The sequence below is a fragment of the Plectropomus leopardus genome, chromosome 13, assembly GCF_008729295.1.
Source record: "Plectropomus leopardus isolate mb chromosome 13, YSFRI_Pleo_2.0, whole genome shotgun sequence".
In the NCBI taxonomy this organism is placed as follows: domain Eukaryota; kingdom Metazoa; phylum Chordata; class Actinopteri; order Perciformes; family Serranidae; genus Plectropomus; species Plectropomus leopardus.
In genome coordinates this window covers 16,799,383-16,812,942 of record NC_056475.1, presented here as the reverse complement: position 1 = coordinate 16,812,942, position 13,560 = coordinate 16,799,383, and the positions used below count along the sequence as shown (strand labels likewise).

The 13,560-nt window shown below is 39.3% G+C and overlaps 1 protein-coding gene across 1 annotated transcript; it reads right to left on the bottom strand.

Annotated features, from left to right (window-relative positions):
• Positions 1-1,183: 1,183 nt before the first annotated feature.
• LOC121952477 (beta-2 adrenergic receptor-like) lies at positions 1,184-12,634 on the bottom strand. The gene is made up of 4 exons (XM_042499191.1): positions 12,416-12,634; positions 8,559-8,712; positions 8,172-8,463; positions 1,184-7,228 (listed from the first exon to the last, which is right to left on the bottom strand). Exons 2-4 carry the CDS (start codon positions 8,707-8,709, stop codon positions 6,181-6,183), a joined length of 1,491 nt encoding a protein of 496 aa, XP_042355125.1. The 5' UTR covers positions 8,710-8,712; positions 12,416-12,634; the 3' UTR covers positions 1,184-6,180.
• Between the last annotated feature and the right edge of the window lie 926 nt (positions 12,635-13,560).

The window sequence follows — 13,560 nt, the reverse complement described above, 5'->3', positions numbered from 1 at the left end:
GTTACAGGTGCAAAAGACTTCAGGTGCTTGGTGTTAAGTTAATAAAATACACAATCCAAAGGGCTTACAAACATAAATGCAATGGGCCATTTATCAGTTTTAATACTTGAAAACAAGCACAAATTAATAGAAAAATACACTAATACCAACAACAAACATAGGACAACCAAGAGGCAGCTTAATTTTCATATACCTAAAGTGGAAAAAGGTCACATTCACAGACACACACAAACGCACAGTGTGTTTTGCCATTGAACTGTAAAGCTGTGTGTGTGTGAATGTGTGTGTGTGTGTGCGTGTGTGGGTGTGTGTTAGTGTGTGTGCGTGTGTGTGTGTGTATTGAGGCAGTATAGCTGATTGTATTTCCTCTGCAGCAGCTGATAGCTTCTGTGACTGCCTGCACCTGTCACTGTATGTCTTGCCACACACGCACGTGCGCGCACACACACACACACACACACACACACACACACACACACACTATAACTTGAATGCAAGCTGAATAACTTGGATGACTGAATAAGTACAAAAAGCCTCTGTCTTACGGGCTTAGTTAAAAAGGTTAAAGTTGCAGTGCAAATAGAATCAGATTTCCTGATCACATTTTATTTGTTGACAAAGAGCCTTTTGAGGAACAGTTTTTGTGGTATGGTAATTTCTAACATGCTTAATGAGAATCAGATTAGATTTTTGGACTCATGCTTTACTTGGTCAACAGCATGCATGTCTGTTTTCTTTAACCCAGCTGGTGTCTTAAACATCATAATTTCAGTCATTGAATGCCAATGCTCTGATGAAAAAATTGCAACACAGGTGTTGGCACTGTATAAAGCAGGAATTAGATTAGAATCCAATCTAACCGTCTGCACTGCTGTTTTCTTTCAAGGACCATGTCTGCAAATGGCATCAAAACACTTGGATTTACTGGTAAATTTCAACTGAAGAATACGAAAATATGATTTTATTGACAACATATCACAAAGTTAGCAAAATGATTGTGTTCTTTGCCCCAAATAACCCCAAATTCCATCTGTATGTTATGAAAATGCAAACTTATACTGCTAATTTTAACCTCATTTGGCTATTATGTTAAGCACATCTTCCTCTTTTTCCTTATCTCTCATGACTTTCCTCTTGTGATCACAAACCAACACATATAGCAACAGATTCAAACAACACCATGTCAAACTTAATTATTTTACTCAAAACAATATCCAACAGTGTATGAATAAATATTTACAGAGATGAGATGACATTCATATGAGTCTGATAGAGGTAGAAAATAGAATCTGCCCCTCTGGTTAAAAGCTACACACCATAAAACTTCCTGTTTCAGCAAAGCAAGTTTAGTCTTGGACAGACACAAACATGTAATATAAAATGAGTCGTTTTGAGAGTAGACTTGTGTTTCAGTGCTGCTTAAACTCCACATGTAGTAACAGACATGATACAAAACACACATTAAAGGAATAGTGTGTAAGATTTAGGGGGATTTAGTGGCATCTTGCAGTAAGGACTGCAAATCGAATTCCGTCAGTGTTCAGGAGGTTTTAACGGAGAGCCAAATTATCCACAGAGGTCTCCTCCCCTCAAAAGTGATTTAAACAAGTAGTTCCCAACCAGTGGGTCGTGGTCCAAAAGTTGGTCACGGGTCTAATCTGAAAGGACCGCAAGTGCCTCCTGAACATGTCAAGTTTTAAAAAAGCACAGTTTTTGAATTTCTGACACAGGGCTTTTATTTTGAATTGCTTTTCAGATAGCTACTATTTTATTTCTCTGTTCTTGGTATTATTTGGCCTATAGACATGCTTTTTCTGCGCAGTGTTTTTATGTCACTGATCTTGAGGCAATAATATGGATTTCTTTGGTTGCAGTGCTATTTATTTTTTATGTGTAAAGCACTGTTATTGAGATATATTTTCATATTTCATTGTGTTGTAAGCCCAGGTATTGTATACATTTTGTAATATAAATTTGAATATGTGGTAACTTAACTTATGTGTGGACCTTGGAATAATGTCTAAGGACAAACTCTGGACCCCATGGCTAGACCAGCTGGGGACTACTGATTTAAACCAGTAAATTCACTGAATTAAAACAATTTTGCTTTACAAAATCAGTGATTCTCGATTTTTTAAAAATCAGTGACATGGTTCAGCATGTCGGAGATGAGCCACTAGCCTAGCACCTGCTTATGTGCGCTCTCCGTTATTCTTTACTGACTTGCGACCCAGAAGTTCAGGAGGTTTTTATCGGAAGCTGAATTATCAGCAGAGGTCTCTTCCGCTCCAAAAGAAATAGATCCGGTTATTTAAATCAATAAAAAACTGTGAATAAAGCTGTTTTTACATTTTCACCTTTTAAAAAAACTGCATTTTCCCAATTCTCTCATTGCAGAGGGGCTGCCTACTATGGTAGCCAATACAAAGACATAATTGCCCTATCCAGAGCCAGTGTTGGGTTTGTCCATTTTGGGCTACTATAGAAACATGCCGGTGTAATATGGCAATCTCCGTGGATGAGGACGCCCTCCCTATGTAATGGCTCATCCTTATTTTCGGGTGATTATACACTAAAGAAAACATACTTTCTTATATTATATTCAATCTCTTCCAATATCCAATACAAAATCTAAACCCTATACATTAAAATGCATTAAATTATTGAATTAAAAAGTACATTATTTTCCAACTGTTACTTAATCAAAGTCTAATATACATTATAGTAAATTACATGGTATAAAATGGCATGTTTCGAGCTTTGAGATGCACAAATGGTTACCTATCATATCACAACTATACATACATACAGAAACACAAACACACATGCAGATTTTCACTTAACACAAGGGACACTGACCTTCAATACCTTGTTCAGGGGCCATTTTACACACAAAAATATTTATCCTTACACATAAAAGCAGGGCTGGGGAGATTATTTTCAAAATGTAATTTGTCCACTTGGTGTATAATAATGCAATCTGATTCCACTGTATGTGAGCTACTTTATCATCGTCGACTAATCCAAACACACTTAATATGTCATGTTAAAAGTAAACACTTAAAATATGTGTAATCTGCCTGCTCAGTTTTTACAGTGAGTGTGGCAGACAATGTTATGAAAAGAGATCCCGCTTCATGAAAACGGTCTCCCCAGCTCTGCTTGACAAATTCCAATGTTCATACTATAACAGAGAGCGAAAGCCGACAGGATAAAAGCAACGAGTGGGTAGATGCTGATGTTTGGATAGACAGAGAGAGGGAACATATTTCGAGTGAAGACGTGGAAAGAAAGCGAACACAAGAAGAGAAAGTTTTGATAGTCACAAGTTTGTGTCTTAGATGTTTATCTCATAGACAAATATACACCAGTTAATGATTTTGGACCAGCTGTGAGGTTTATCAGGAAGGAATGAAAAACAAAAATCTGAGGAGGTTATAATAAGTGAGCCTCAAATGAGTCCCTCTGTTTCAAATAAGACTTTTAGCCAGAGGGCAAACAAAACATATTTTTGAATCGCTGCTTCACGGAGGTTGCTCAATGCCTGCCTGTGCTCCCTGCCTTGTGGGTTTATGTAGAAGATGATAATGATCATTATGATGTGTATCATATTGTTTCTGTGTGTTTTGGACTTAAGAAGGTTCACAAGATTATGTCTAAATGGTTTTTAAAATTCACTTAAAGGCCCATAAAACCTTTATTTCATATTCCGATTATGAATTATGGGATCTTACAATAAAAAACAATTATCTGCCCAATATATAACATTTTTAAGCACCAGGAAATGTTGGCATTATAAGTTTCTGCAAACCACAAAAACATTACATACGCATTTTTCAAACTGTAGACTAGGCTACTGCAGATTATTGTTTGAGACAAACAATAAAGCCAGTTGTATTTTACAGTCCATTACTCTGTTTTTAGACTCCAGTCGCAAGTGTTTTGTAGCGACCCGTCTGTGTGTTTCAACTGGTTTTTAGGTTCCAAACGTGGATGTTTTGTAGCGAATTGGTGGCAGGGTATAGTATCACAAAAAGCCGCCATTTTTTTACTGAGACATAGTTGCTTTTCCTGCTGGGATTGTGCCCCCTAACCACACAATAACCATAGCATTATTGAAATGCAAACTTCAAACATATCTCCTATGATAATGTGTTAATGTAGTGCATTAAGTGTTTGCAGAAACATTGACTGCCAACATTTGTTTCTGATGTTTGAGTAGGATTTTGGTCAGTTCACATAAAAGATTTCTATGGAAGCCGAGAATGGCCTTGCTCACATTTGCTTTTTAACATCATTATCTCAAGATCACAAGTTAATTATTTTGCCAACTAAAGTAAATAAGCTTGAGATAACGAAATAATCAACCAGTTACGAACAGAAAACAAAAGGTTGTTTCGTCTGATTTCTCGTAAGGTTTATCATTAGGAATTCCAATAATCTCTTCCAAACCTGACAATATGAATAATAATAAATCTGAACCATCAACTTTCTTGCTAGTGGCTCATTTTTCTACATTTCAAAGCAACAGAAAGTCTTTGATTTTCCTATATGACTGCTTCAGTAAAGGTGCACTTTGGAACTTCATCACTGAGCGTCATTAAAACCTTTCCACATGTAACAGCAGAACTGTCCGTCAATATTTCACTCCTATTTTACCTGTTTTCAGTAGCAAGTAATTCATATGCAGTCCATCACCTTTCTGTTATCCATCTAGCATAAACAGGAGTGTGGATAAAATAACAGAAACATCTTCCCAATAGCCCTGCTGTAGGTACCAGCTTGGTGAAGCTCATAATATTTGAAAACAATCTGCATATGCAGTTTTCCTGGTCTGATTATCATTAGTTTTGAGGCTGCACATTTTTTCATTTATGCATTGGGCAGTTGTGAGTGTTGCACCAGTAATTCAGCGTTATTGTGCCCGCTGTAATACATTGTAATCTTACAATGTCTTGAAAATTCACTTAAAGGTCCAGTGTGTAGACTTAAGTGGCATATCGCGGTGAGGATGCAAAACTAAAACTTCTCCCAATTGCCAAGTGTGAAGGCGAACTATTATTATTATTGAATTACACATTCGATATGCCTACTATTGTTCAACATACTTTTTGAGATCCTTCTTGCCGGTTGGAACCTGTGCCAACTAATGATTTAAAAAGTAAAGTCTTACATTTCTTACATACTCACACTAAAGTGAAGCGTCAGTTATGAATATTGTCCTATACCACATTGCAGTGTGGGACATTTATGTTAGCGTATTCTTCAGTGTTTGCAGGACTATAGTAGGCAAATTCACATACTAATAGATGCATACTAAGGTTTTAGACATACTAAAAAAATGTCACATTCTGACACAGCCCCTGTTCAGTTTGTGTGATCTGGGCTGCTTTAGAAAGAACACAGCGGACTCTGTGGAAGAGCAGTCACTCCATATGTAGATATAAGCAGCCTATACTAAGGTAATAGAAACACAACAGTTCATAGTTTAAGGTGATTATACACTAATGAAAACGTAGTTTTCACTGTTCAAACTGTTCTCATAAACTGCTTTTATGTTTTGCTATGAAAAGTAATGTAACCACATTTTTACATATCCCACAAATTATGAAAAGCTGTGATCACATGACCAATGCGCTGACAGGAGTAAACAAGGCAGCAGACAAAAAAAAGGAGAATTTTCACTGGAGTGGCGTGTTTGGAATCAGGTGAAGTTTGAATTATTGAGACATTTTAAAGTACATCCTTTCCATGTTTCTTTTCCTAAACCTAACAACAGTACCTTTACTTGCCTACACCTAACCTCAATAGCTTTAAGTTAATTACATAACTGTACATTAGGGACGTAATGTCATTCATGGGGCTCTAGTACGTATGACATCATACAAACGTGTGTGCATTTTCACAGGGTATCATACAAACCATTTAATGAGGATATGTTGGGATATTATACATTATGTCTGCCAATATATCTGCCTAAATCCAACACTCTGGACCTTTAAAGGTTTAAGTCAGACCTCTGTTCACAAGTGAAACATCAGTTACTGAAATAAAATGAATATTAACTAACAGAACTACAAGCTTAAGTCTCAACCCAAAACAAACATTCTGAGCTTCATCAAAATTGATATTCACAGCACGGTCATGCACACAAAATGTAAAGTCTAATATCTTAATTGGTCAAGCAATAGAAGCCAGGTTTTCCTTGCAGCTCCCATTTGCAGAACTGTTGGCCTGCCAGTTTGACAGGGAACCAGGAGCAACTTCTAAAACCTGCTCATGGCAAGATATCTGAAGAGCTAGAGTTTGTGAGCTCGCTTGAATAGAGCTCTTCAAACTGCCCTTCCACCCTGACCTCTGCTGAACGTCCAGCCCCTTGACACCATTCATGTCTGACTTTCTGTTCGTCCTACCTGGGGACTTGGAGTAGCAATCTCTCTCCCTGCACCATCCCCATCCTCTCCTCCCTCTCCAGCTTCCCCCTTTGCCCCTCAAACAGAGAATCTCCTGAAAGGCGTGCCTAAAGTCAGGGCTGCGGCAGTAGATGAGCGGGTTGAAGGCTGAGTTGGAGTATCCCAGCCAGTTGAGGAGTCTGAAGAGCAGCTTACTTTCACCACAGTTGAAAAAGTTCGTGAGGATGTTGAGGATGAAGAATGGTAACCAACACATAGTGAAGGTTCCCATGATGATCCCCAGAGTTTTCACAGCCTTGTGCTCCTTCAGACAGAATTTAAGACGCTTTGTGGCAGAGTGTTTCCCTTCCCCTTTTTCTGTCCTTGCTCTGCTCTCTCCTAACTTTTCCTCGTTGCCAGTGTCTATATCTCCTATTTTTTGCATGTTTAGTCTGTCCTCTTCTGCTTGTTCTCCCACCTCTCTTCCTGCCCTGAGTTTATTCATTGCTGGACTATCATCCGGATAAGTCAGCTGTGCAGTGTTATGCAAGTTACAGAAGCGCCTCTCTCTCCCTCGGATCTTCTCCAGCTGTTTCTGGGCCTCCTGGAAGACCCGGGCGTACAGGAAAATCATCACCACCAGCGGCAGGTAGAAGGACACAATTGAGGAGGACACCGCGTACGCTGCATTGGTGTTGAAGTCACAGCAGTACTCATCATTCAAGCACCGGATAGCTTCCTTATCTTTCGACACCCACAGCTTCAGATGTATAGGCAGGAAGGAAATGAGGGAGGCCACCACCCAAACCCCTAGGACCACAGCAAAGGCCCGACCCCTGGTCAGCAGCAGGAGACGAGAGTGCACACAGGTGAAGAATAATGTAAACATTTTTTCATTTTCAAACCCATGCAGACTCAAGTAATATCACTTGGGCAGTTTGTCAGATTTTGTGCATTTCCCTCTGGAGTCACAAGAGGTTTAATGGAACTTTCTTCTTAGATACAGTAGTACTCCCAAAGATCTGTAAACATACTTTGGGGTGTAAAAATCAGTGCAGTTTGCCTTTAAGTTGTATGTTTAATAGCAAGGGGCCAGCGCTGGAGCAGGTCCTTTCCAAATACTACTTTGGGACCAATACTTTATGGGACCAAAACTGCAGGAAGATGGCAAGAACCATGTCAACTTATCAAGCAGAAAGGTACTTTTGTACTGCAGATGGTAACTATTTCGAAATCCCTGTTGCGGTGTAAAACTATCCTTGTATAGCCTGACTTATCTTGTCAGTCTTGTTTGTATTTCTTTAAGCCAATCACAATCGTCTTGGGCAGTGCTGAGACCAGGATGTTAGCTGAGAGAAACTGCAGCCATAGATCTGACTATGCAAAAGTAGTTTCACATAGCGATGTGATTTTAAAAACAGTAACATGCAAGAAACATGTTACTGTCGAAAAATAGGCGGCCAGTGACAGGCTAATACCCACAGTCTACATCATGTGGGTGAAACTATGGTACTGTATGGATTCAAATTTTCCAGCATGTTCCAAACACAGCCAGACCTCAAAAAGTGATGTCACAACAGATTTTGCCTTTTGACAGTGTTGGGTTGACTAGATAAATGCCAAAAAGTTTGAACATGTAGAGAGGTGTGCAGCAGCAGCATCACTTTGGATTGCTTTGTATTGGTGAGTATTTAATAAGAATTGGTTGTGATTTAAAGTAACTAAACCTAAATACTTGTTCAACCCCCGCAAAACCAAACCAAAATGTCTTGATCATACCTGGTCAGTAGCGTTGGGTAGCGGAGCGGGGAGGTGATGGCAAGGTAGCGGTCAAGAGCAATCACACACAAGGTGTCAATGCTGGCTGTCACACACAGCACGTCAGTTGCTGTCCAGAATTCACACATGAAGTTTCCAAACTGCCAGACTCCCAGCAGAATGGGGCTGCAGCCAAAGGGGACCACAACCAAACCCATGATGAGGTCCGCAACAGCCAGTGAGGCTATGAAGAGATTGGTGACAGTCTGGAGCTGCTGGAACCGCAGGATGGCTGTAATCACCAGCACATTACCTGACCAGAAGAAAACAATATTTCAGTTTTGATCCTCCACACAGTTAATCTGATAAATATCGATTAAATAAAATATAAAATTAATCGGAATTTACCAAAAACTATGGCCAGAACCAGGATAGCCATTGCAACGCCGAGCAGCACAAGTTCTACATCACTGAACTCTGGAGGTGTCTTCAACGAATCAGAGGTCATGGAGGAGTTGCTGAGTTGTGAATGGTTAGTCAGTGCTGAGACATTTTCCATGATCTACAGTCAGAACACACAGAACAACACAGCTTTATTTTTAATGGAGAAAGACAGCACGAGAGAGCTCAGGTGAAGGTGGGGAGAAGTTCAGGTTTCAAGTCTTTCTTTACACCATAAGTGATTTTAAATCAATCACATATTTCTACCTTTCTACCACATATTTGTACCTGTGTGGTACATCCCTAAAATACATTTAAAACACTTCATTGCATCTCCTTAAAAAGCACATGTAATATGGATCTAAACAGACTGTTTGGATATCAAGAAATAATTCTTTTTGCTGAAGAACATGCCCAACTGCATCTAACTTGGTGCAGTGTTTTCAGTTGGTCATGAGTCAGCTAATGACTTTCTTTTCTTACTGAGGTGAGGTACAAACATATGTGCTTTTTCACAGAGGAAGTTATTTGTCCCTCCCCTTAACATGAGTGCATCAGGTTCAGTGGTGTGCATGCCTCTGAGTCTTTCACCGAGGGTGGGAACTACAGGGGAACCACAACACAATTAAACTAAACTAAAATACTGATAGCAATCTATTTTTGCCATGCATTTTTATGTTTCTGTATCTTCTTCATTGTGGATAATGCCTTAAATTAGCCTATTATTGATGTACAATTTGTTGATAAGAAATATTGTACTCATCTGGACATGAGGACTTGAACCCCTGTAGGCAGCTGTTATGATTTAATATTCATACAGTTGTGCATTTTAAGACCATTTTACAATTTGACCTATCTATCTTATTTGTACTGATAAACTATAGAGCGTCACTCTGCAGAGTATACTGTGCCCAGCTTTAGTTGGCTGTATTGTATCATAATGTGATATGCGGTTTTTCATCCCCATGTGGAGCTACGATGTGGTCAACGGATTATTAAATGATGACATAAAGCAAGTTGACCTACATGCTTACAGCTATGAATGTTTCTTTATACCCCATGCAAAAAAGAAGGTTCCCCTGAAATCCTTGGTATAGTTCTCACACTGCTCTCTCCCCGTGTTAGCATGTAGCTGATATCAGCTTGTGCCCTGCTATGATGTAATGTAATCTTATCTAAGTTTTTCATATCCAGCTCACCACTTACGTCCGTCTTTCAGTCAATGGCCTGTTTTATAAAAGGATAGATGGCATGCAGAAAGGTTCCTGTTTACATTTGAATTCTGTAAGCATATGCAAAGCTTTTAGATGTTCACTGGGGAGATGGATGCTTGCCTTGGAAAGTGTTAGGGCTTGTGAAATCATACATAAGCTACTGCTATTGGTGCATGGAGACCCATATATTGCAGTGACAAGAATATATACATATAAACAGTGTGTATAGCAGAACAGAATGACTTACCTGAAGCACCGCTTCATACAAACTTTGTTATTAGGTTTACATTAGGAAAAATGTATTTAACTTCCTGGGTTATAAGTGCATGGTCTGGGTTAATACTCAACTCTGATAAGTTGCAATGTGTCCATTAATTCCTAATGATGGACAAATAGCCTTGTATCAGATAAATGAGTAAAAGTGTTATATGAGTTTAGCGGACTAGAAAGTGACAAAAGAGGGATAATGCCCTTTAGACAACCAGTTCGGACCTTCTTGTTTTTTATCAATTCATGATAACTGACTCTTCATCTGGCATTATCCCTTACATAATGACACTTTTACAGCAATGCTGTAACTCAGACACCTGTAATAGTAACCAGGTGACCAGTTACTATTCTGACTGTTCATCTTATTTATTGTATGAAATGTGTTCTATTTGTTTAAAAATTGGCAGTGTATTTATTTTTTGTCGCTCTTAGAAATGGGAACAGCGTGTATGGTCTATGTTTTTTAATGCACCTCTGACTACCTCCAGAGGTTGTTTGCTTAACTGGATCTTCTGTGTGCATGCACACCTGGATTCATATGTACGTTGGCTTTATTCCAACATAATCCAAACACTCACAACACATGGTAATGCCGGCTGTAAAGAGACGCTTTGATTCACAAGTGTTTACCCAGGTCTCCCGTGGTCAATGAGCAAAGTGTTGAATTTTGGGATGCATTTCAAAATGCCAAGGTGGACCATGACTAGATTATTTGTTTTATGACAATCATTTCACAAGTGGAATTAATTTGCTGCCCACAGTAAAAGCCTTGCAGTGTCATTACATTACTGTCGTATTACAGCATCTTAATAATTGGAGTTAGTTTGCTGTCCATTGTGTTGTCTGTCCACAGCAGCCAGTTTGTGTGAAAATTCTTCATCATTTTGTGAATCACTTCAGCTGAACACATTTCCATTTAGAGCATACAGACGTGCCACAGTGTAGGGCAAATGATGAAGTTGACTGCAGACTCATTTTAAAAATCAATCTTTGATTACTGATGCTTAGAAGGCTGTTTCAGTTGTAACGAATTAAGCACAGCACAGCACAATTTTCTCCTGACATGTAATAATGCACTGCACACAATCCAACACTATTGCTACATACAACCGAAGGAATAATTTAATCTTTTATTCATGTTTGTAAAATGTTCAGCCTGTGTGTTGTTTTCTCCATGGAGTTTGAGGCTCACACCGCAATTTCCTCACACTGAGGTGCCTCGTAACTGTTCCCTGCCCCCATTGATCAGATCAATAATCTGGGTGGCTAGATTATCAAGTTTACGAAAGAGGCTGTACTTGCCCTGCTCTTCCCTCTGTTTAAACAGCTACACACACACACACACACACACACACACACACACAGACACACACACACAAAGAAAAATGACCAGCTCTCTGAGGCCAACAACCAAACACAAAAGATTTACTGTGACATAAATATCCCAATATTTGGGCAGAGATAGCTTAGTGGTGGTAATTATAGTGAGCACTTAAACACACAAAAATGCACACAATGGTACATGGTACACACTGGCACAAACGCATGTGTAAACACAAAAAGACACATGCACACAGAACACCCAGCCTGACAGTGCTTAGTAGAAAAAACTGATGACAAGTCGGCCAAACTGTGAGCAAAGAGGGATGTCTTTGTAAACTTTGTGAAAAGCACACATGCACTAATAACAGCTGAGCGATAAAACATGTTGCTGTCATGATAAACTAAACCGTAGATGTTAAAGATGAAAGCTAGTTTGGATTAAGTGACTGTGGAAACACCCTCACACTCTGACTTATAGCTGCCAAATCAGGTTCAGTCGTTTTTTTTGTTTGGAAAGGAAAGAGAATCAGGGTGATACTTAATATGTAATATGAGCATATAATTTTATATAATATTTCACACTTAAGACTTTCAACACGTGCAGTAAATGCATTCGCAGAATTGACTCTAAGCAGATGGTAGAAAGGCTTCAAAGTTGACATTAGACCTCTGTTATAATTTCATTTAACATACAAATGAAACCACTGTAACACAATTGTTAGAATTAGCCTTTTAGAGTGTAAACACTATATGAAATGGTTCAATAACTCTAGAATTTTTTTTCAATTGTTTAATGACATTGAGATGATCCCTTACTATGTAATTTAAAGACTGAATCCTATTAATGCTTTAACAGTTATGAAATATTTGTACCAGTTGACACCTGCCTCTTAAAATACCCATGGTGTCATCATGAGTAGTTGTTTTTTACACACACACACACACACACACACACACACACACATATATTTATTTATATGTACATGCACATTGTATGCATGAAGCATAGAAACCTACCTCCAGGATCCGTCCTGTGCTTTACAATCCAGTGACTTGATAATCCAAACGTCTTTAAATCCACAACACAAAGTATCATTATAATGTGTTTGTCAGCAGCTTTTAGTCTCTCTTCCTCTTCTGCTCAGTTATGAACGTCTGGTTTTGTGTGGTCACGCACACACACACTCTGCCTCATTCTCCCCTTCCTGCACATGTACAAACACACTCTTTCAGCCCTCCAGCATACTTGTCCTTTTGAAGCAGCTGAGCCCGTTACCCTTTTTTATAAGCAAGCCCTCATGACATCAGAGCCGGACAGTAGCCTATCAGAGAGTGAGGAATGGCTTCTAGTGTATATCGCATGTCTGCAGTGAACTGAAAGCTTGACAGCACCCCATGCCCCCCTTTTTAACCTTTATTTTTTCAGGGCAGGATTTCTTGGCTCTTTTTAAGCAACACCCTGTGTCACATTCATACATTGGTGTAGCAACATAAACCACAGACTTCTGTTTTTGGCTGTTGGGTGGCTATAATGCTGCAGTTGAGCAGCAAAACATAACAACAATGTGAATGTACACTATAATGTTTTCATATGCTTTAATATATCTTATTAACACTCTGCAATAAAAAGACCAGCCCATCCTCATTCTGAACTTGTAAAATATTGACGCTTTCAAAATGCTTTCGGCGTGCGATCCTGTCGCCAAAAGGCACCTTTGTCATCCACATGATATGCCCCTTGACGGCATCAGTTGAGAACCCTGTTGAACAGAATTGGTCACATTGTCATTATATACTACTGGACAGCACCTGCCTTGTCAGTCTAATACGCCGATGGACGGCATCATTTGAGAACGTGGCTGGACAGAAGCGGTTGTGTATGCATGATACACCACAGAACAGCGTCAGGTGGAAACGCTGTGATAACGACATAATATAAGGAGCGCAAGGGCGCCTATAAGGTGGGCAGGAGGGGCGATGCACGCTCCAACAAAGCCCATCTGAATGTGATGTTTTTTTTCTACACCTTACCATGTGCATTCTTTCTATCTGTGGCTGCTGGTGCATTTTTTGACGTTCTGGCGTTGATTGCCATGTGCTTTTGGTGTCTATACATAATCACATCAGCCCACCATGGGCATTTGTTGACATCATGGTTGCAA